This window comes from Bactrocera oleae, chromosome 3, assembly GCF_042242935.1.
Source record: "Bactrocera oleae isolate idBacOlea1 chromosome 3, idBacOlea1, whole genome shotgun sequence".
In the NCBI taxonomy this organism is placed as follows: domain Eukaryota; kingdom Metazoa; phylum Arthropoda; class Insecta; order Diptera; family Tephritidae; genus Bactrocera; species Bactrocera oleae.
This window is the reverse complement of record NC_091537.1, coordinates 55,111,528-55,137,039: the sequence shown is the minus strand read 5'-3', so window position 1 is coordinate 55,137,039 and position 25,512 is coordinate 55,111,528. Positions and strand designations below refer to the sequence as shown.

General features: G+C 35.9%; 1 protein-coding gene across 8 annotated transcripts in view; it reads right to left on the bottom strand.

Moving 5' to 3' along the window:
- Ppt2 (palmitoyl-protein thioesterase 2) overlaps window positions 1–22,761 on the bottom strand; it is a 60,077-nt gene extending 37,316 nt beyond the window's left edge. The window contains exons 1-6 of one of the 8 annotated variants that reach the window (XM_036364915.2): window positions 22,535–22,749; window positions 3,571–3,712; window positions 3,407–3,514; window positions 3,083–3,368; window positions 2,847–3,021; window positions 50–87 (exon numbers count right to left, since the gene is read on the bottom strand). In XM_036364915.2, coding sequence (XP_036220808.1) covers window positions 82–87; window positions 2,847–3,021; window positions 3,083–3,368; window positions 3,407–3,514; window positions 3,571–3,712; window positions 22,535–22,663 — 846 coding nt within the window. In that variant the 5' untranslated portion in view covers window positions 22,664–22,749 and the 3' untranslated portion in view covers window positions 50–81. Of the gene's footprint in view, window positions 1–10; window positions 88–2,741; window positions 3,022–3,082; window positions 3,369–3,406; window positions 3,515–3,570; window positions 3,713–22,534 lie in introns of those variants that run through there. The other 7 variants (XM_070106650.1, XM_036364914.2, XM_070106648.1 and 4 more) reach the window with 7 other exon arrangements.
- Between the last annotated feature and the right edge of the window lie 2,751 nt (window positions 22,762–25,512).

Sequence of the window (25,512 nt, the reverse complement as noted above, 5' to 3'; positions counted from 1 at the left end):
AAATTGCAAATAATGGCAAAATTAAAATTTATATTGTAAGCTTTCCAACCGTGAATAACCAAATTTGTAAAACAATAGACATTAGAGCTGTAAAAAATAATGGAAGAATTAATAAATTAAATTTTAATACAATTCTATATTGCGAAAAGACAAACAATGGAAAAAAAAATTATTTAAAAAGAATATAACTCCTTGCGAAAATGTTTAAGCAATAATGTTGTAGATTTAAGTAATGATTCATGTATCAATAATCTTCTAAAAAGTCGTTTGCCAAACTGCGCGGAGGTCAACAATAAACATATTCCAACCCTAAAGGAAATGGGACCAGGAATACTATTTCTAAATAAATTCAATGGTGAAGTTTTGATCAATAACGAATTTGAAACATTAAACGGCACATTTATAATCCTGTACGCTAATGCAACTATTCAAATCAACGGAAAACCATTCTTCTACGAGGAAAGAACATTAAGTAAACCGTTACCGGCAATTTTAAAACTTTCATCCGCACCAAACAATCGAAGAAATCCTCTCGCTATAGATGCCGAAGCAGATTAACTTCAATAACACAAAAGAAGTAAGTTCAATAGAAACAGAAAACAGGATAAAGCACGAAACCAGCATCACCTTATTTACTATCCTAATAGTGATGGCCTTAATTTTCCGAAAATACCTTATAAACAAACTCACAAAAATTCAATCCATCGAATTATCGCAACCGGCAATCGATTGACTAAACCAAATTTTCAGAAAACCGAAAGATTCAAACGAGGACGTTTTCATTTCAGAGGAGGATTAGTTAGCACGCCACTCATTCAAAAAATATCATATGGTGTGTTAATATAATATCATATGATACAAAGTAATGCAATATTACACCAGCCAAATCGCTGAAATTGCGACACGTGCAGTACGAAACTTTGGGAAACGCAAACGCAAGTTTAGAGTTCAGTGTAATTAATTGTAACCTTTAGTTCTTATTCGGAATTCAATAAAGGATCATAGCTCCCAAAACATATTTTGTTTCATAAAAACAAAATTAAAGTTTTTAACTTATATACCGTGATAATTAGACCAATAGTAGTACCGTATAGTGCGGTACCTTGGGCCTCAAGACTTTCTCTGAAAGAGTTGACCAAACTACTGAGGTTGGCATGTGCATGCATCACAGGTGCAATGTGCACGTTTCCAATCGCTGTATTTGAAGGGATTCTGGACCTCCTCCACTACCTTAATCTTGCAAAAGCTGGACAATGAAGGAAAAAGTAGAACCACTTTGGACGACATATAATGGGTAAATGCTTATATAATACTATAAATATATATTTGGTATACGGTAGTAAACAGACGCAATTAGTGTTTAAACTTTAATGAAACATCACACAAAAAGACATTCACTTAATTTTCTAAGAAATCTTTATTAAGGCCGATATATGCAGCAAGCGGTTAACCGAAAGTTCGAAAACCTCATATTAGTTGTATGGAGGCTAAGGGCATTACTGAATCGCCGCTTTTGACAATAGCCTTCATTATTAGAAATAAATGAATTGCAGTTAAAAAATTTAAATGATTTTTTTATTTTCTAATGAGTATAAACAGTGCAATTCATAATATTATATTATAAACCATTTTAAAACGAAATTTTCTGTAGTAGATTCTTGTTAAAGTTCTTAAGAAAGCTAATTGAAATACAATTTTAATACGAATATATTTGTTGTTGTTGTTGTAACGGTTACCTAATCCTCGTTTGGGTGATAAGTTCCAGATTGGTTGTCGTCGAGGTCATCTAACGGGAGGCCCAGAAAACGAGCTGTTTCGACGAGGTGGGACCATAGGGAAAAGGGTGTTAGATGAGTGCGGTTCGTTGGGCATGCAAAGAGGTGGTTAGTGTCATGCGGAGACTCATTGCACGCAGGACATGTGTTTGGTATGTCGGGGTCTATTCTGGATAAGTAGGAGTTTAACCTGCTACAATATTCAGAACGAAGTTGCGCGAGGGTTACGAAGGTTTTATGCGGCCAAGGGCTGTTTTTTCGGCGATCTAACCCTGTTCGGATCGGTAAGTTCTACGAATATAGTATTCAACTTTTGCTGCTGCAAAATACAGAGCAGTAATACTCACAATCTCTCAATTTTTCTGGAATATAGCAAACCAGCAATATAATCATGTTGTTATTGAGCGCATATGCAAGCCGTGGCTTCAGTGCAACTCTTTGCGACCAAACGATCCGTGAGAAAGTCAAAACCTATCCTCCCCTTTTTATTTAAGGCGATTGAAAAATTATCAATCAAGCTTTGTTCAGGGATGCCAATGAATTTTAGAAAAGAGAAATACTTCATTGATGCATTTCAAACTGAACTTGGTTACTTTCAGAACATTCAAAATTAAACATTTATATTAAAGATGAATGTGTAGCCATTGTAGTGCATGGATAATGCGTCAAAGCAGAGAGGAAAGGGCGAGATGAAAAGATGGTATACTAACCTGGTATTTTGGGAGACTGAAAAGGCAACAAGAATTTATATCAAAAAGCGAACTGAGTAGCGAATTCATAAACAATTAGAAGATAGAAGAAATTCTGTAAGTTCAAAGAAGAGAATTAACTCAAATCACTAACTGAAGACCCCAACATGAACAATAACACTGTACGTTTTCTATTTCCTGATCTAATAAAAGACGATGGCGAAAAGTTAACAAAATAGCGTCCACAAACTATTACACAGAACCAGATAAAATCATATCTGCTGACTAATAAATATCCATGCATTTCGTAAACAGATTTTATGTACAAAATTAGGGTTGTAATGTAAAATTAAAATATTTAATCCAAATATGGAATAATTACTTCTTGTATTACTCGTCGATTCGTATGCCATGTAAGATGATGGACAAATGGCTTGATGACTACTATTAATTTGCCATTATTTTCGAGAGATTTCAAGCCAATTGCATCTTCAATGTATATTGGTCGCTTGTGTAGAGGTATTACATTCAATGTTGTATTAAAATATCCGAAGTGACTGTAAGAAAGCACTAATACATTATTCGCTTCTTTACAATCGGCAATAGATTTTTACTAACCTAGATTCCCAAGGGGTAATTACGCCATCATTTGGACCTCCTATTAAAATCATTTTATTTAAACGAAGTAAAGTGTTTTTGAACTGGCTAGAATTATATGTTTGAATTTCATTATTTATTAATGGCAAAAATTTGCTAAATTTATGGTATAAATCTTGCTCTAACGGATCATTCCAGTAATTCGCTATTGATATGTGCTGTCCAATTTTGGAATAAAAAAGCTCATAAGCGGTATTTGCTGCCAAATCCGGAAACACAAGGTGCAGAAAATTCGCTGAAAGTATTTCTATTCTGTAAACGCAATGACTTTTTATATAACTTTACCTCCAAATTGGCCAGCCTGTGGTGCTGAAAGTGAAATGAAAGTATAAATTTTATGAAAAGGAAGAGTTTGAATAGCAGCCCGAGCTATAAGTCCCCCTTGAGAGTATCCTGAATTAAAAAATATACAAGATTAGTCATAGAAACAAAAAAAGTAGAAATCTTGCCTACTACGTTGATACCATCGGGATGTTTCGTTCCAATTACCTCCAAAAAGTTGCGAAACTCTATAACTTGCCGCCAAGTATTTTCCAAACTAGACCATCCATCATATTTATCAAAGTTGTAGATCTTGGTTTTAGGGTGGGCCTATAATGAAAATGGAATTCTTAATGAGAGGGAATGAAAATACCTAAATAATTTAGATTTTCTAACAGTAAGAATTTTTAATTATTTAAAAATATTTAATAACTTAAGGTAAAAAATCTTGAAATAGACATTAAATAAAGTAATGTTTGCTGTTCTGTCAGCACCACTATGAAAATTTCAAGTGGATTTATATTAATGAAGGGTTGGCGAAAATCCCCCACTGAACCCTCCCCGAGGGTGCCGACTGGTAATAGATACCACAGATTCACGACATAAGCGGGGACGAACTGGGAACAGTCCGCCCCTGCCGTAGACGTGAGGAATCTAGCTAAGGTCAGACTTCTTATCTGTGTGTTCGATGTTCCTCAATAGCACAGCATACAGATAAGGAGCCTTACCATGGTCGGTGGTACTATAAAGGGCTGGATCAAGTTGTCATGCGACCCGTGCCGAGGATCAACCTGGATGGGTGCCCTTAAATAGCCCAGTCTCGAACGGAGCTTACGGATACCTGGCGCCCTCCGTAATATGATAGCCTTACTTGCGCAACGGCGGCTATGCGCAAGCGGACATACTTTCCCCCACACTCGTGGGACCATCAATGAACCAGAACATAAATAAACAAACACAACACAAAATTAAAAACAAAAATCGGAGAGCCCGGATCTCCAGAAAAAAAGGCGGAGGGGGTTAGTTGCTCCCAAAAAAGAGCAACGTTTGGAGCGAGCTCGACAACAAACATTAAGAGGACAGGAGCGAAGCTTGGTCCAGAAGAAGAGGCAAGCACTAGTAAAGGGGCAGAAGCTAAAGCTAGCCCACAGAAAGTGGTAGCGCCGGAGGCAGCCAGACCCAAACCTGCAGCCAAAACACGGCAGAGAAGCAGGGGGAGGGAGGAGATGCCAAAGGGGCTGCTGCTGGAAGTGCATCTGCCAGGGAGTGGCCTGCATTTAGCATGCAGGACCCGGCAAAGGCAAAGTATGCGGAGAGACGACGCACCGCATACTTACTAAGGTTGGTAGAGCTAAAGCCGCCAACGAAAGAGAAGCTAACGAAGGAGCTCCAAGCATCGATTGACTGCGCGAGAGCAGTCATACCCAACTTCAAGCTGGAGCCGCCGGTAAAGGCAGCCAAGCAACAGAGGTCAGCTGAAGAGGCAAAGCCGTCAGCCAAGAGGCAGAAGACAAAGGGCGTAACGCAGAAGTGGCCCGGACCCGAATTGTCATTGGCGTTCTGGATGAGGGAGATCCCGAAGGAAGAATCCCCAGAGCCCAATGAGATGCCGGCTGGTACCAGGGCCAGATCAAAATGATTGCTTGCGACGACGAGAGATCGGTCGCTCTATACAAAGCTGCTATAGCCAAGGTGGGAGAGGTATACCTCGGGGCAAAATTGGTAGCAGTGGACAAAAAGGACATACCACCCAGACCAAGGGCAAGGGTATGGATCCCGGCTACACCATCACAGCCGGACCAGATTATTCAGCTCATAAGAGCCTGCAACCCGAGCCTACCCACGGAAGGGTGGAAGTATGTCAAGACATTTGAGGACAGCGTAGCAGAATCTGGCGTGGAGACCAAAAGGGCCACGATGCAGATTCTGCTGTTATTAACGAAAGAATCCTTCGAACCGCTGGCGAAAAGTGGCGGGGAGATAAATTACGGATTCACGAAAGTGAGGATAACGCCTTACAAGTCGGACGCCGATGCTGCAGACCATCTGGCATCGGGGAAAGAGATATGCGAAGTAGAGGAAGATCCTATGGAGTCCTCGACCAACGCGGAAAGTATGGAGCAAGGTGAGTGTTCTTCTTCTACTGATTCCTAACTGTGAACGTAAAACCAGAGCCTGCATAATGGCAAAGAAAAACCTTAATGTTTTTATATTACATAATTACAGCAACAACGACACAGCAGCAGTAAGCTGGGAAACGGGCACAAGCAGTTACCGGCTGGTGTCGTGCTATATGCCATACGAGCAAGAGCTGGTGCCACCTCTGATGGTAAAAGAGGTGGTACGGGATAGCGAGGCATCCAAGTGCATGACGATACTTGGATGCGGCTCAAATGCGCATCACACAATCTGGAGCAGCACAGATGTCAATGACAAAGGTGAGTGTCTGTTTAATTACCTACTAGGTACTATGTTACTGGTGTGTAATAATGGAAGCACGCCAACATTTATTACAAGAAACCGACAAGGATTGCTGGATATCACACTTGTGTCGGAAGAACTAATTGACAGGGTAACCCACAATACCTATATTATATAATAACCCACAGACCTACAATAGAGGAAAGGGCCGATAGAGCCATTAACTTTAGGAATCATAGGAAAACGAACTGGCAGGTGCACATGCAAGAGCTGGAAAAACGTATCTCTATGATTCTACCGTTTCAGCCCAATAGCAAGGAGGATCTAGATATCCTCGTTAATCGACTCACGGAATCGTGCCGGCTAGCATTAGAAGTGGCTTTTCCAATAACACGAAGCAGGGGTAGAATAAGGCCCCCCTGGTGGTCTCTAGAACTTAAAAAGCTACAGAAAGAATGCAGAAAGCAGTTCAATTTAGCTAAGCAATCCCAAGGTGAGTCAGACTGGGATTATTATTACAACCACCTTAAGTCATACAAAAAGGAAGTTAGGAGAGCAAAAAGAAATTCATGTAAATCGTTTTGCAATGATATCGAGAACACGGCGGAAGCGTCTCGACTTAGAAAAATAATGGCACAATCGGTGCATAGTATCGGTTATCTTCAGAAGCCAGACCGAAGTTGGATGGTATCCAGTGAAGAGTCCTTGGGGCTACTAATGGATACCCACTTCCCAGACAGCTCTGAAAGCCATACTGCGGAATATACTCAAGACAATGGAGCAGAAATGGACCCACTCTTATAAACATAGTGTCAGAAAGCAACGTACGCTGGGCAATAAACAGCTTTAAGCCCTTCAAGTCGCTGGGATCAGACGGTCTATTCCCGGCTCAATTGCAGTAGTCGCAGAATTACATATTGAATTGGCTAATTGCAATTCTTAAGGGGGCGCCGCAATTAAACTACATCCCTTCGCTTTGGAGGGAAGTCAAGGTAATATACATACCAAAGGTAGGCAAAAGCTCGCATACAAGTCCAAAGGACTTCAGGCCAATTAGCCTCTCCTCATTCCTTCTAAAAATTCTGGAAAGACTAATAGAATTACATATAAGAAACAAACTGAAACCAGAAAAGTAGGCTGGTTCGCAGCATGCGTATTCCAAACGAAAATCCACAGAAACATCACTAAGCTCTGTGGTGGCGGAGATTGAAAAATCTCTGGAAGTTAAAGAATACGCTCTATTTGCCTTCTTTGATATAGAAGGAGCCTTCAATAATATCCAGCCTAGGGCTATACTGAGTGCGCTTAAGGATCTGGACATCTCTGAACCTCTCAGAAAATTAATTGAACAGATGCTCACGAGCAGGTCAATAATTTCAACGCTTGGAGCGTCAACGATGTGCACATCTGTCCAAAGAGGTACACCTCAAGGAGGCGTGTTATCCCCACTTCTCTGGGTCCTGACAATGAATAAGTTGCTTTGGATCTTGAAAAGAAGGGGATACATGTTGTGGGCTACGCTGACGATGTGGCAGTATCGGTCAGAGGCAAATTCCCGAATACTCTCGCAAGCCGTATGCAAACGATCTTGGACGATATAAATCGTTGGGCAGTATCGTGCGGATTAAACTAAAATGCTGGTAAGACAGAGTTTGTATTGTTCACCAGAAAACATAATGCTCCAGAAGTTACGGCGCCATTAATAAATGGTTGCAGACTAACAATTGGAGATAAGGCAAGCTACCTGGGACTAATCTTAGACAGGAAGCTTTCACGGAAACAAAACTTGGATGCTAGGGTGAAGAAGGCAGCCACAGCACTCTACACCTGTAAAAGGATGGTGGGCCCCCAATGGGGGCTTACGCTTCGGGTAACTTATTGGCTCTATACAGCCACTGCAGTGTCTTCCAGGCGGAGATCACAGCAATTAAAGAAAGCCTTGTGGTATTGACAAAAAGTGTGCTCACAACAAGGAGCATATATATATATACGGATAGCCAAGTGGCCTTGAAATCACTCAAGTCTCCAATGGTGTCATCCAAGCTAGTGAAAGATTGTCTTGACCTATTAGAGGATCTGACATCCTACTTCACAATAAACCTGCAATGGGTTCCAGGACATAGTGATATTCCTGGTAACTGCCAAGCAGATGAACTAGCCAGAACAGGCACCACTTTGCAACTAACCCCTGAAAAAGAGGGTATTTTTATGCCTCTGGCAACTTGCAAACACTTAATCAGCGAACATGCTATAAATATAGCTGAGTCTCGGTGGAGACAATCAATAACCTGCTCAACCAGCAGACTAACGTGGCAGGAATGGAGCGTGAGTCGCACAAACCGACTACTAAAATTTAAAACGAATGATATAAGAACTGTGATAGGAGTACTAACAGGTCACTGTCTAATTGGTAGACATGCCACTAGGCTAGGTGTACCATACAACGACTATTGTAGAAGCTGTCAAGAAGTAGAAGAAGAGGAGATTGTAAAGCATCTTCTATGCGAATGTAAAGCTCTATATAGGAAAAGAATCGCAACTATCGGTCGTGGATTCCTTGACGACGTATCAGAAGTTGCTAATATAAAATTATTTGTACTGATGAACTTCATCAGGAGCACAGGTTGGTTCAGAGAGGAGACGATAGAGTGAGGGAACATTAGTCCTGGTGGTCTCACAATGGGCCTCCTATAGGCCTAGGTGCGTCGGTGGACAGCCACTCTACCTACCTACCCTACCTACCCTACCTATATTATTGAAAAGTGTAGGTTTTGTATTGTTTTTTTATATCATAGAAAACTTAATATTTACTAATAATATATTTACCATTTACTAGAAACAATAGCCATATCAACCACATTTAGTACAGACATTTATACTGGGTTTCTTAAGACAAAGGTCAAATGTCACTGGAATATGAGACTAAATTTGATCCAAACAGTTTCTTTACAGTTTAAAAACTTATGTAACAGAATGATAAATTCTTGTAACAGACCTATCATTTTTGAGGTTTTCGACCGAAAATGAGGATATAAGTGGCTGACTTAACACCGAAAATGTTGACCAATGAATAAAATAACTCAATGAAGTTATGTAAATATTATAATAGTGCTTTGCTAATAGTGCTTTCTGGTATTACAAATGGATAAAATCGCTTCAGTGTTTCTCTAGCTCCCAGAAACCTAATATTTTTTGTAGAATATATACACTAGGTAGAAAAAGTCTCCGCTCACTGGGTACAAAATCTTTTGAACTAAAATAAGAGTTTGACCAATTAACCAATTAAGAAATTTTTTCAATAAACAAAAGCCACAGAGTTCACTTTCAGTTTAAAAACAATTAACTTAAGCGGAAAAAGTCTCCGCTCATCAACCAGAGCACAATAATATCAAGTAATAACAAAAGTTGAATAGCTTGTGGGGTAACCTCGAAATTTTAGAGCTTCTGCTAGACGTTTAGGCTTGGAATGTACTAATTTTCTCGTATCTTGGGCTGACATTTTACTCCATTCATCCAATATAACGGTATTGAGTATTTCTTTGCTGGTAATCGTATGTGTGCGAATTCTGCGCTCCAATAAAGCCGCTAAATGCTCAATTGGATTGAGGTCAGGTGATTGTGGAGGTGAATGTAGCTGTTTTGTAGCATTGTAAAGAAGCCAAAGGCGAACAAGTTCCGCGGTATGCTTAGGGTCGTTTCCTGTTAGAAACAACACACGTTTGGCAATCCGAAGTAAGATTTCGTTCTTCAAAGGCCGTACCAGCTTTTCGCCACACCATCTGTCTTTCCTTTATTTCAAATACACAATATTTGTTCTCATCCGACCATAAAACCGATTCCCAAAAGGATATAGGCTTGGTTCTATGTTCGTTTGCGAATGCAATGCGCTTCATACGATTTTTTAAGGAAATGAATGTCTTTTTGCGTGCAACTCGCCCATGATATTTTTAATATTTTTCTTGCTGTGTTGCTGCATATTGTTTTTATACTCTCGCAACATGTTGCTACAGAGTATAATAGGTTTGTTCACCTAACGGTTGTTTGTATCACCTAAAACTAATCGAGTTAGATATAGGGTTATATATATATAAATGATCACGATGAAAAAACGAGTTGAAATATGGGTGACTGTCTGTCCGTCCATCCGTCTGTGTAAGCTGTAACTTGAGTAACAATTGAGATATCTTTATGAAACTTGGTACACATGTTTCTTGATACCGCAAGACGGTTAGTATTGCAGATGGGCGTAATCGGACCACTGCCACGCCCACAAAACGCCATTAATCAAAAACAAATAAATAGTCATAACTAAGCTCCACAATAAGATAGAAGGCTGGTATTTGGCACACAGGATCGCATTAGGCAGGGGCATCTGCGGTTATTTTTTTTAAATGGTCGTGGTTCCGCCTCTAATAGGTTTAATGTGCATATCTCCTTAGCAAGCTATAATAACAAAATTCACTGAGAACAAATGTTTTTAGCACCTCTATCTACGGTGTGAAAATCGGGTGACAACCCCGCCCACTCTTCATATAACGGTACTGTTAAAAACTATTAAAAGCGCGATAAATCAAGCACTAAACACGCCAGAGTCATTAAATTTTAACACAGCCATCGTATGAGCTGACTTTATAGGAGCCGCGTTTGAAATTAGACAATGGGCGTGGCACCGCTCACATATAGGTGAAAACCCATATCTTAGGACCTGCTTAACAGATTTCAACCAAATTCGGTACATAATTCTTCTCATATTTCTATGCTATAGTTCGAAAATGAGCGAAATCGGATTACAACCACGCCTATTTCTCATATAACACCATATTAAATTCCATCTGATTTTTTTTACTTTCCACTATGCAAATCAAACAACAATGATTGTATCGGGGTAAAACTTTGCGTGAATAATGCGTTTGAAGCATGCCACCTTGTGACCAAAAATTCTCTTAATCGAACCAAAACTGTTCAAGCCCCTAGGTACTGAATATGTGGACCCCAGTACCTATAGTTGACTTTTTACCGTAAATATCGGCCACTGTGTAAGATATATAATTCAAATTCATATAATAGAATAAATATATGACACTATCGATAATAGTATGAAATACCGGATTGTTTAAAAGATTTAACCCCAATTGAAGAACGTCTCATAATGCCTAGATTGCCTTTTATGACAATCCGTCCGTTGAGATATCAAGGTCAGAGTTCTCTCAAAGGTGCTGTTGTTATTATACCAATTTCTGTTAACAATATTGTGACATCTCTACCAAGGTCCTTTGATGAGGCTCATGTTATACAAATTCACTTAAAAGGCGTTTGGAATACAATCATGATTACATGATCGACACCATACGCCCCGCAAAGATTATGGAAGCTTTGCCATTCTTAGTGAATACCCCTCTGTATCGTGAGCACAATATACATATTAATGAGAACTGGATTTCAGAATTTAATGACTAAGACGAAGTTCCGTTTGTTGCATCTGCAGAGGATTCCCGATTGGTTCAATCTTTTCATGCGACACAAACTTCTCATGATAATCCCTCAGGTAATAATATTCCCATGGGTCTTTAACCTTCCAAGTTAAACCCAGGCGGTCAAGAAACTCTTTTGGACAATATTCCTGTAGAAAACTTGGACTATAACCGTTTAGTCATAGCGTCAGGTGAACGACAAAGACCAATTGACATAATTCAAGGAAATAATTCAGAAGAGTTGTCATTTGGAACAATATACGCTGGGCAGAAACGTACATGCTCTGAAACATATAGCAAAATAATACGTTCTGAAATTCGTCGTTTTACAGAAGAGCGAGTACCATTCCCAAGTTCTAAGATTACAAAAAATTAGAATTGCAACAAATTATTAACAGTACATCCATTTGTCTTAGAAAGTTTTCAGGTCGCAACCGAGTTACGGCCCTAAATCTATAAAACGAAAACTTTGTTCAAAACTTGATTGATGGTTATTGATGGTTACAAGGTTCTGAAAGACGTTAAATCCTCTTCTGCGCACTGGGAAGCTGAGAAAAAAGGTTATCTCTATGATTCGCCAATTTGGGCTTCCAACCTTCTTTATCAATTTATCGGCTGCAGAATCTCAGTGGGTTGAGCTTTAGGTCATCCTCTTTAAAACTGTTGATTCTAAAGATATTTCGGAAGAGGAAGAAAACAGTTTAACAACCCAAGTAAGATATCGCTTAATTCGGTCAGACGCGGTTACTTGTGCTAGATATTTTGACTACCGCTATCGACAAATTCTTAAGCTTTTTTAAGATAATGCCGGCATTTTTGGAGAGCATTTTGTCACTAATTTCTACTGGAGAGTGGGGTTTCAACAGAGAGGTTCCCCGCATGTACATGACATGTATTGGCTTAATAATGCTCCCAGGATCAAACTTTAAGATCCTCAGATATTCCCTGATGTCATTAGTTTTATTGACAATTCTATTTCTACAGATGGTTCGGTTAGCCACTTAGAAAAGTATTTGGGTTATCAAAAGTAGATTTTGAACATTTCCTGTCTGATAGTAGAATAAATATGTCTTTTGATGACTATTTGTTAGCCCTTAGATCAAGTTTAACAAAACCCAAAAGTTTTCTAAAGAGAAAATTACAGGATCGTTTTATAAACGCTTATAATCCTCTGATGTTGGAACTCCATAGAGCAAATGTGGATATCCAATATATACTGGATGCATATACTTGCTGTTCATATATAATTAATTATATTAAAATGAAGCTATATCAGAGGTAAATGCTGGAAATTATACAGTTAAGCAAAAACTTAAAAATATAGGTCACGAATTTATATCAGGCACAGAAATATCTGCACAAGAAGCAGTATATTGCTGCGTTGGGCTCCATCTTTCAGAAGCAAGCAATGCAGGAATATTTATAAATATATTTCGACCTGAGGAACGTGTTCGAATGGCGAAACCTAGAGCAGAACTTCAGAACCTTCCTTCAGGTTCGACTGAAATATTCGTAGCCGGTATTTTATGTTCAAAGATCCGATCAGTTAGAAGCTCTTTGTTTAGCGGATTTTGCATCTAGGTATAAATATTTTAAATCTAGTAGAAGAGCACAAGATATTAATCATGAAGAAGAAGAGAGGGAAGACGATAATTTACCAGAAAGCGGGGTTGTCATGCCTCTTAAAGACGGTAGCGGTTTTGTGAAAAAACGTACCAAACCTTGTATTATTCGGTATAGAAGGTTTAACCCAGATTTGGCCAGAGTTGAGTATTTCCGCGAAATGTTAATGCTTTACTATCCTTGGCGGAATGAACAGCAAGATCTCATTGAAAACGATAATGAGCAGACTTGCATAACACATCGTATTATAATTGAGGAAAATCAAAGAAAATATGATGTTTTGAGCAAAGAGAACTTGAAAATGTTCTAGAAAGTCTTCATAATGAAATAGACTTGGACGAAGGTGCTCAAAATGAACTACCTATTGTGGAAAATGAGTTCAGAGTGTTGGCACTTCCAAAAATAAACCCAAATATAAATTTGCACTTGCATGGGGAAGATTCAACAGAAAATGGCACTGAATCTGATTGCAATATTAGACTTATTAAACTACCCCCTTTAATTCCAGTTGAGGAATTATTTTCTTTAGTTCAAAGTCTAAATACTAAGCAAAGAACCTATTTGACACATTTGATGCACCACCTAAAAACAAATCTCCCATTTTATGAGTTCATTGGCGTCGGTGCAGGTGTAGGAAAGAGTCGTTTGATATCTGCAATATATCAAGCTCTTAACCATCGTTACAATTCTACACCTGGATCCTATCCAAGTTCCTTAAAAGTTCTTCTTTGCGCACCTACGGGTAAAGCAGCATTCGGAATAGGTGGAATGACCCTTCATTCAATATTCTCTTTACCTGTTAATCAGTTTAATAGAGAGTTGAGGCCTTTTAGCAATGACACAGTTAATTCATTGTATTCCAGACTTATCGATTTAAAATTAATCATAATTGATGAAATATCGATGGCAGGTGCTCGTATGTTTAGCTCTGTTGATGCGAGATTAAAACAAATTTTCAAAACAGACAGCCCCTTCGGTGGTATACCGATCATAGTGTTTGGTGATTTGAAGCAACTCTCACCTGTTGGAGATAGGTGGATATTCTCTCCTAATCCCAATGATGCATACAGCACTTTAGTTGGTTCCCCTTTGTGGGAGTTATTTAAATACTTTGAATTAACAGAGATAATGAGACAACAGGAGGATCAGGCCTTTGCAATTGCATTAAATCATATGGCATCTGCTACTATGACAAATGAGGACATATCACTCATTGAAACTCGAGTAGTTAATTTCGAAGTTCCCGATGATGCCATACATTTATTTTGGTCCAATGAAGAGACAAATAATTTCAATGCCCTTAAGCTCAGTCGAATCCCAACAGAAGCTTTCCTTTCAACTGCAAAAGACTCAGTTAAAGGAATTGGTATAAATGAAAATGATAATATTTTGGAAAGAGTTAAACTTTTCAAAACTTCTGAAACGCAGGGACTGCCCTATGAATTGACACTAAAAACCTCCGCCAAATATATGATTACAGTGAACACAAACACGTGTGATGGCTTGGTTAATGGGACAGCTGGACAAATTATGCAAATTGATTTCCATTGTTCTTTTCCAACAATTCTGTGGATTAAATTTTTGAAACCTTCTGTTGGTTTGATAGCACGATCAAAAAAGCCTCATCCTCTAGAAAGTTCTTGGACACCAATTGAAAAAGTTCTAAAATCTTTTCAATATAAAAGAAATGAACAAATTTCAATTGGAAGAAATCAGTTTCCAGTTGTTCCGGCTGAGGGTATAACTATTCATAAAAGTCGGGGTGCCACATATAATAAAGTTGTAGTTCATACTCGACCCAGAATGCCTAGAGCTTCAATATATGTCGCTTGTAGTCGAGCTACTTCTGCAGAAGGTCTATTCATCATAGGAAATTTTATTCCTCCTAACAAATTTTCTGAATCGGATCCCGTATTTAGGGAACTGAGGGAATTGAACACAAATAAAGCTTTGACAACAAGTTTCAATTTTATGATTTCCCAAACATCAGCACATCAAATTTTATTCCATAATGTTCAGAGTCTTCACGCTCACATTAATGATATAAAAAGCGACTGTTTGATGATCTTCACATATTTTATGTTTTGTAGAAACTTGGAGTTATATATATATTAAATAGCTACAATATTAATATTCTGGTTCTATATAGAAATTCAGCTTTCTCTGTCAGACCATTAATTGTAGAACTTCAGGAAGTCCTTACTTCTGAGTTAGGCAATCAAAATGTGCTAATTGTTGGAGATTTTAACATTTGTTTAATGTCTACAGGGACTGCAATAATAAATCTGCTCCAAGAAAAAAACTTTAGTTCCCTGCTTGGTGCAGAATATTCAACTATTATTATTAAGAAAATTTAAATTATATATCTAATTTGTTATTATATATGACATTATTGTATAAATATATGATAGAAATTAAATAGTATAAGGAAAAAAGAAATATAATTTGGATATATGTATAAGAATCTCTACAAAAATGTATGTTTAATATTGTAAAAATTATATACAAATTAATATAACAATATAATTTTTAAGCTAAACATGTATATTAATATCGATAAAATAAATAAAAAATGTTATTCATTGTGAAAAAACGATTTATTTTCATACTCTTCAATACATCTGCAGGCTGTAACTTGAGCAAAAATTGAGATATCTTTATGAAACTTGGTACACATGTTTCTTGATACCGCAAGACGGTTAGTATTGCAGATAGGCGTAATCGGACTACTGCCACGCCCACAAAACGCCATTAATCAAAAACAAATAAATTGCCATAACTAAGCTCCCCAACAAAATACAAGACTCTTATTTGGTATCCATGATCACATTAAGGAGGGGCATCTGCAGTTAAAACTTTTTATTTAAAGTGGGCGTGGCCCCGCCCCTAATAGGTTTAATGTGCATTTCCTAAACCGCTAATGCTATAATAACAAAATTCACTGGAAGCAAATCTTTTTAGAACCTCTACCTACAGTGTGAAAATAGTTGAAATCGGGTGGCAACTCCGCCCACTCCCGATATAATGGTACTGTTAAAAAATACTAAAAGCGCGATCAAGCACTAAACATGCCAGAGACATTAAATTTTATCTCTGGGATGGTATGAGATGACTTTATAGGAACCGCGTTCAAAATTAGGCAATTAGGTTCAAGCCCCTAGGTACTGAATATGTTGACCCCAGTGCCTATAGCTGATTTTTTACCGAAAATATCGGTCAACATAGAACAAGGCGGCAAGATCCACAAAGAAATCTAAAACGAGTATACCATTTGACTTTGCGAGAGTATAATATGTTCGGTTACATCCGAACTTAGCCCTTCTTTACTTGTTGTAAATTGTAGTTTTACATCTTCTGCTATTTGGAGATTAACCTTTACAAGAGATACAACTTTACGTGTTTTCCGATCAGTCAATATTCTCGGACGTCCAGATCGAGGCTTTGAAGTAAAATTCCCGTTTTTTTGAAAGTCTGGATGACGTGTCGCACTGATGACTCCGCTCTGTTGACCACTCGACCAATTTCACGAAAGCTTTTAACGTCCTCCCTTAATTTTAAAATTATTTTCCGCTCATAAAGACTTGCTACTTTGCCTTTTGCACTAATTTCGATTAACGCTGTATAATTCGAAAAATTTACTCACAAATTGCAAATTTTCCTTCGATTATCTAAATCTGTATTATTGAGAACAACTCACAAAAATTATCAGGTCTTAAACGCTTATATGACACATGAATGAAATTAAATCAATATATGACACATGAATGAAATTACGTGGATATATTTTTTTACCACAATGTGGTTTAGTGATAAATATGAAAGAAATCGGTTCATATATTCGGTATACCTAATATAATGATTTTACTCCCCTCTGATTGACGTTTGCTTTAAATACCCTTTATTTAGCATATGTTTGTATGTATATTGGTGTAAGAGCAAGATAACTGAATAAAATTAAGCGTTAGTACTTGCATTATTTCGGTAGTAAAAGATGTAGATATTTGTACTCAATATTCCTCACACAAATATGGCGAATACAGTTCGTTAATTATCAGTTATGTTGATTTTAATATAATATCTCAGATATAACGCATAAAACACTGGGAAACAGTAGTTCTGTTTTATGAAGTTTAGTACCCGATTTTGTAACATTTTTCCACGCCGATTCCAAATTTGTAGTCAGTTCTCTCTAGCAGCTCTAGTTTTAATATGAACATATTACATCCAACCAAAAATACTACAATTTTATAATTAAAAAATATCTTTCTCTTATTCTTACTTAACATGAAAAAAGTTTCATTTATGTGCCATACACCTTCCGGCTATGTTGACGGGTGCTGTTTGCAAACATGCTGATGAGCGAATCCCGTTGAACGCTATTGAGATTCTTAGCAGGTATATCATTTTCTAACGCTTTGAACATAGACTATTGTGACAAAGATCGACAGGACTACTTTTGGTGAGAGACTTAACCTATTGTCAATAGCTCCTTTACAGCATTACATGCTAATTCACGACCCACCCCTTCACAGTACATCGAATGGTCAGGTGGACCGATTCCTTAGAACAATGATGGAAATATCACGATGCCTGAAGCTTGATAAAAAAAAATATGAACGATATCGAAGAAATAATCCTTTGCTCACAACTAGGAATAGACAGGATTGGTAATTTTCAGAGGGAGAAAAATTGTTCGTCAGGAACAATAAGAAAGAAGGCAATACATTGCCCCTCTGTACTTAAGAAAACCTTGAAAAAGGGATATGGACGGATAAAGGAGATTTTCCAGATCACGAATATATATAATTATTGCAGCCGGCAACTTATAGTTTTCGAGATATTTGCATTTTAAGTTGAAAATTTCACAAATTTTATTTTACAAATTCTCGATTTATGGTTAACTTTTCTTTTATATTATGAACTTATTACACACTAACACTTCACTGCAATGATTCTATATATTTATTTTGTATTAAATATTTGCTTTAAATAAGCATTTTATTTTTACACAATTTTCGTAATATGAACAATAACAAATGAGTTCCATGTTGTCAGATAATAACTGTTCCCATACCCAAACGAATGAAAGCAATCAAAATAAATAAAAAAAAACCCAATCACCCTCTACAAAATATTATGAACTTAATTTACCATTTTAATAAAAGAAAAAGGTTGTATGGCTTAAACGTATGTTTTGTTGCATCTGATAATTTTACAAATGGATAATGATGCTGATTTGCTATATTTTTACGCCATATGTATTCATGTATCAAATTTTCAAAATGTTCAGTTATTACAATTATCCTTAATAAAAATTGTTTATAGAGAGTAATATACCCTCTTTAACATTACTTTTTTTTTTGTTAAGATTTCTTATTTGTACCGCGCTTCAAAAAAATAACCCTGGTCGGGGTGTTCATAATTCAATCGTGTCAAAGTTTTTTCCGCACTGGCGGCCTTAGGCCGCGCTTCAAAAAAATAACCCTGGCCAATCTAATACCATAATTTATCAATAGAAGGGAATGAACAATATTATAGTTTATATATTTGGGCATAATCCTCTTTTATTGTTCATTTTAATTCGCTTTCAAAATATATATATATATATATATATAATGAATATGGCAACACTTGTTAACTGCCAACATGGAACTCATTTGTTATTGTTCATATAACGAAAATTGTGTAAAAATTAAATGTTTATTTAAAGCAAATACTTAAATATTTAATATAAAAGAAATATGTAGAAACATTGAAGTGAAAAGTTAGTGAATAATAAGTGCATAATATAAAAGAAAAGATAACCATACATCGAGAAATCGTAAAATAAACTTTGTGAAATTTTCAACTTAAAATGCAAATATCTCGAAAACTATAAGTTTCCGGCGGCAATAATATGAAATATATTCGTGATCTGGAGAATCTCCTCTATCCAGCCATACCCCTCTTAACCCTGAAATCGTGAGATGCTAAACTAAAATCCACCCTTTTTATTCTTCATTTAACCTTGTTTAACTATGTATTTTCTGTTCTCGTTTTTACTAATTTCGATTAATAAATAGGGAAAACTTTAGTATAACGTCCCAGGCTTTCGGGGATAAAATAGGTATGGGCGGATAGAGGAGATCCTCCAGATCAAGAATATATATAGATATAGCCGCGGAAAACTTATAGTTTTCGAGATATTTGAATTTAAAGTTCAAAATTTCGACTATTTAAAGTACGCATTTTTTTCATTTCAAATGAGTTATACACTTATATTTTACACTTTTATATCCACTAACACTTCACTAATTCGTTTGTACACATTTATTTTACATTATATAATGCAAAAATAGTTTAATTCAAAAATTAAATTATTGTTAAGTTCTATTAATTCTGACAACAACAAAAGGGTTGCAAAATTTCAAATAACCAGTGTTACCTTATCGACATTTTTGTAACTGAACTAAGAGAAATGAAAACAGATTATACCCCAATTAAAATTTGTTGAAATTCCACTCATTTTTAAAATAAAAACTTGAATAATAACTTTTATAATTTATCCTTTTCCACAATTTAAGCACAACTCACTAAACGCGTTTGAATTTTATTTGCCAAATATGAAGTAAACAGCAAATGGAAAAAACGAAACGGTACTTTTCTTCAAAAGTAACAGTATTAATATCCGTTAGAGAGCATTGATGTTAAAGATTATGTTATATCCTCTATGACAATATTACTTTTTCGCGTAGAACTCCTTTTTGCGTTGGGGGCCTTCGGCCGCGCCTCAGAAAAAATAACCCTGGTCGATCCAACACCAGGGTGTACCAAGGTCTTTTCGCGTGGAACTCCTTTTTGCGTTGGCGGCCTTCGGCCGCGCTTCAAAAAAAATAACCCTGGACGATTCAACACCAGGGTGTACCAAGGTCTTTTCGCGTGGAACTCCTTTTTGTATTGGCGGCCTTCGGCCGCGCTTAAAAAAAAAATAACCCTGGTCGGTCCAACACCTGGGTTTATCAAAAGAAGGAAACTAAAAGATTTATTAGTGTCCATCAACAATTATGATTCCTGTATTTAGTATAATCTTTTTATTTTATTTTTCTTCGTTTGCAAAATAAATTAGTATGGCAACACTGATTATTTGACATTTATAACCATCTTGCAGAGAATGTAAAATATAGAGAAGGTCCAACTACGGACCAGCGTGTGAATTGTCAAAACCTAACAAAATGCGATGAGGGTATTTCACCACAGTCGGCTCGGAAGGAGAAATTTTAACAGTGGCGCGTGAACAGAGCTGAGCATTGTATGAAAATTATGCTCAGAAGTTTGCATTGATATTACAGCCGCATGTTAGCTTATATTTTTATACGTTTATATGCAATCATATTCATAGATATGAAATTCATTTTCTGAATATCTATGATATCATAAAAATTTACTACATTTTAATTAAAATATGCTACTTCAAAGGAATATTTGCAGTTGCTTTTTAGATATTGCTTATGTTTGATATTATGAAATGCTTTCATATAAGTACATATATATGCATATTTATGTATCTGCTATCTTTTACTATATACATACATACATAAGTATATAACACACTAACATAATATCTTAAAAATCTTAATATATTTAAATAGTAATATATGCAAATCACACCTTTCATGATTTAAAGCTTACTTACATACATATGTATGTACTTATGTAAGTAAAATTCAAATTCAAATCAAGTTATTATCATTTATCAGTAATAACATTTGCGCGCACTGCTCTATATGTACATACATACATATGTGTTTATGACATTGCCACACAAATGATAAATACACAAACCTATATTCATATATTCGTACACATGTAAATTTGTCACCCGCAAAAACTACAAACATTGTTTTATACAAACAACAATCGTCACAAGTCAATATGTCAGCCCAATAGGCGAAGCTCAAATTTATAGTAAATCAAACAACAACATCATTTTCATTCATGAACGCAGGCGTGCTTTTAACAAGCAACCTCGATTCATTCATAAAAACAGACACCCTCTCATCTTCCCGAGCATGCGTTTGCCTACAAGCTTCTTTTCGCGACGATGGCAAAAGCTAAAAATCATAAATTGAACAAATTTCTGATATTCCCTCTAGAAGGGAAAAGTTGCAACCCCGCAAACCCACAAAACACAGAAAAAATTGACAAAAGCGGCAACAAAGCTTTTGTCCATTTAAAATATTTTTCAATTTTAAAATATTTTTCAATTTTAAAACATTTTTCCATGACGAAAATCTCCGTCAATATGTATGCATGCTCATATATAAACATACATATTTACGATAGTTTGTGGGCAAAGCTGTTAGAGCGGCAAGGGAATCGGTGACAATCGGCGGCCGTTCGTTATTTTTTTCGGCATAGCTCGGTTTTTCTACCAACAACACAATGTTGTGACGCTTTGTCGTCGCGTCAGTCCTTCGACACAGTGACTCTTTGACAAGAAAACAAAAAACGTGAGCTTCGGCCATTGGTTGTCCGTGGCAACGGAGATTTCCCATGAAACCATGAGTGTACATATTTACATACAAATGTTGCATGTAGACAAATAAATAATTATAATGGGTACTTTCATATTTGTTTACATGCACACTTAATTAAATATATAATATGTATAAGAATATTTGCGACCGCTTGGTCTTTTCTTTAACAGGTTATGTCAAGCAAGAGGTGTGCAAAATCAAACCCAGAAATCTGACTGAACTGAAGCAGTCCATTAAATAGATATTGAGGCAATCCCGAATTAGGGGTCGCATATGCGTGGTTGAGTATGGAAGAATAATTAATTGTTTAAATAAATAAAATTTTCTATACAATAACAAAATTTAATGTAATGCATTGACTGAAAAGAAACTTATTGCGGTTTAATTTTGTAGCACGATTCGTTAGCCACCCTGTATAGGAAGAATATCTTCAAATTATATCCAAAGTCGTTTGCGCATTGTAAATATACGAATCTGTAAGCGTACATTCCTTAACATTGAAATTAGCATTATTTTTCTCAATTAACATTGAAAATGCTCAATTCTGCTATTTTTCAGTCCCCTGATGCTAATTGTGGACATTTGGTGAAATACCCTCATCGTTTTCAGTACCCCTTCGAAACGTGAAATATTTTGCTAATGGCCGCACTGTGAACCTTCTCTATAATCTACATTCTCTGCATCTTGTTATTGTGAAAATCACAAAAATTGAATAATTAAAATATTGAAATAAAGCTATTTTTTATGATATAATATAAAAAAATGTGTAAAAACGAATTAGTGAAGTGTTAGTGGATATAAAAGTTAAAAATATAAGTGTATAATTCATTCTATAACGAAAAAATACGTACTTTAAATAGTCGAAGTTTTGAACTTTAAACTCAAATATCTCGAAAACCATAGGTTTCCCGCGTCTATATCTATATATATTATTGATCTGGAGGATCTCCTCTATCCGCCCATACCCATTTTATCCCCGAAAACGTGGGACGTTATTCTAAAACCGACCCCTTTAATATTTACAAAATATTCTCTTTTATCATCAGATACTTCCACAGACTTTTACAGATAAGAAAAATAAAATAAGAAATGGTGACATTACAACGTTCGCTCCGAATTACCTTTTCAATTTCTTCAACTAGTGCAATCATTTTTTCAGGTCCTGATAAGATACCATGAAGCAAAACCACCGGCTTGTATGCAGCCCCGTTCGATATTAATTCGAATAAAAACAATAAAAATAGTTTCATTATAGAATACTCTTCTCACAATTAAACGAGTCTGCTACACGTTCAATATAAATTCAACGCGATCCAGTATCCCGATATATATTGAAAGTGTAGCAGGCATTATTTATTTATTACGATCCACATCACAATATTTATATAAATATGTTGAAATCCGGTTCGCGGATCGCACATTAAACGTTCAAATTAAACACATCATCTAAGACATTTTGTATGTAAATTCACGATACGACAAAACAAAATATTGAAAATAATTTAAAAAATCCGAATTTTGTTTAATTGTATTATTTGTTTACACGTATATATAAATTCTACTCTTTTCAAAGATCCGGTGAATTCCTTACAATAGTAGCTGGAATTTTTTTGATTCCATGTTTCCATTGATTTTTTTTTGGTTTGAAACCATAATAACTCTTGTTCAGCCCATGTTATAAATAAACACCGAACAAAAAATTAAACAAATAATAAGGCAAAACTATTGTTTAATATATTTGTTTCAAAAACTCGATTTATTTCGAATTAATACTGACATTATTTATATCGAACGTGTAACATTCACTCCCTGTTCATTAAGCTTCAATATGCATTACGATTCATATATCACCATAAATATTGACCGTGTGACTAAGGATTTTGAAGTCAACATTAGCAATTGAGACTGCCACTGCTAACATATAAACTCGGCTGGCAACAGATATAGTCGCGATTATCGCTGTCAATATTACCAAAAGATACAGAATATTACAAATGATTGGCAGAATAATACTCCTAATATCCTGGTTGCCAGTAATCTAAAATTTTGGTACTTCATTTTTCAATTCTACAAATTATTTTGGACAGTAAAGTGGCAGTTTACACGCAGACTCTTTTGTAACCCAAACTGGTCTATTGCTGGCGAGGGGACGACGAGGAAAGACGAACCGACCGTGCCACTCGTGCTCGGGTGGCTTGCTTTGTGTTCTTGCTCGTAACAGCTCGCTGCTACCGTTTTCAGTATTCCTTTTCACTTTCAAATTCTTTGAACGGTTGCAAGAGCGCTCGGGTTCAAATGAATATATACCATTCGTTTAAAAATTTGAATTCTATTATCTATTTTTTATATGTAATATGCAAATATGTATGCATAGAATAATAAAAACATTTTGAAAATTTGTATAAGAGGAAAATATTAAGATACTCAAAAATATACAATTTACATTTTTAATAACATATAGCGGTATTAAATGTAATAATATACCAGTATACATATAACAATTCTAATAAAAATGGTAATTTTACCTTCTTATATTAACATAAAATATTAAGATGCTTTCATATAAATCCCTTGCGGTTAGGATTTAGTTCGAATATCATTTTATTTAAAACAATAATTGTAATTAATTTAGGGATGTTTTATATTTAATATAAAGAGAGAAAAAGATTAGAAAATTCCGGTTAAAAATTTGGCATTGAAAATATTAGTAGGGGGTATTCAATACATTCTGGTGGATTAGGGAATTCCCGACTTAAGTATTTCTTTGAAATTATTAAGCGGTTAGGTATTATGCATATTGTTCTACCATATTCATGGTAATTCATTGCAAACAAAATGTGAGACCATCATCCCAACATACAAATGAAATATGCAACAAGCTCTAAGTGTTGCGCAGGCGAACCGCACAAATATTTTCGAAAATTTTATGAAAAGGAATGACAGAAAAACTCGATTTAAGTTGCTAGACTGTTTTTGCTCGTGTGTGTGCACAGAGCGACACCAAAAGAGAATTTGCCGAAAACGAGGGTCAAAAGAGTTTGTGTGTAAAAGCCCACTTAAGCCACCAGCGATTAAGTATAATATTAACCGGGTATTGAGAAAATGTCCCAAAACATAATTATGGCCATATATCGGCATTATAAAAATTTTAAATTATGAATAATTTTATGATAACTGACTAATATTTTTTTATTTCATTGCCATTGTAGCTAACAATAACAGCTGAGGCTTCAGTGTTGACATGGTGAGAAAGTCTTTTCATATGAGACTTGCTCTATCTGTGGATTGATGAGGCAACTGAGTCAATTCTTAGATCGCGTTCAAGATAATTTCTGCGAATATACCATAGCGCATTGGTAATTTTGGTCGTTCTGTTGGATAACTGAACTCTTTATTTCCAACTTACTCTTATTTATACAATTTTCTTATTTGCTTAGAGCTAATTCACAATAATGATTAATTCTTACAATAAGGAGAGTGTTAGTTACAATAGTAGCTTATTCAGTAATTGGTTTTATAGTTACTATTGTTTACATTTGGTGGGTGGTCTGAGCTAAACGAAAAAGCATATCAGTTACTAGAAAAAGCAAAGATGCTTATTAAGAGGCTGTATGATTGCTAAGTGCAAAGATACAGTTTTGTTTATAATTAGCGTAAAGCAGCTGTGTGGAGGCTGCCTCTAACTTGTATGAATAGAGGAGGTTCTCTTCCGCGGCATAAAAATTGCACGAGTTAATATCGTTTACACCATATGAGTAATTAAAAATATATTTTAGAGCTGCACCGAAATTCTTAAGACGAACATGTTTACTAATTACTAGTTGTTAGTTGTTTACACATAGCCTATTGTTTGTATATATTTTCATTTCATCATTCTAAGATAATGTTGTTTTGATACATTATGTTCATTTAGAGATAAGCTTGTTTTGATATATTTTCTTTACTGAAAATAAGGTTATTTTGATGTTTGTTTGTTAATGTTAATACGTTCCTTAACTCGGGTTCAGTGTTCTCACGCTGAACGTAAGTTTTTCGCGGTTTACTTCATGCGAATATCAATGCCATGAAGCCGAAGGAAATCGGACACGCAGAAAGTCAC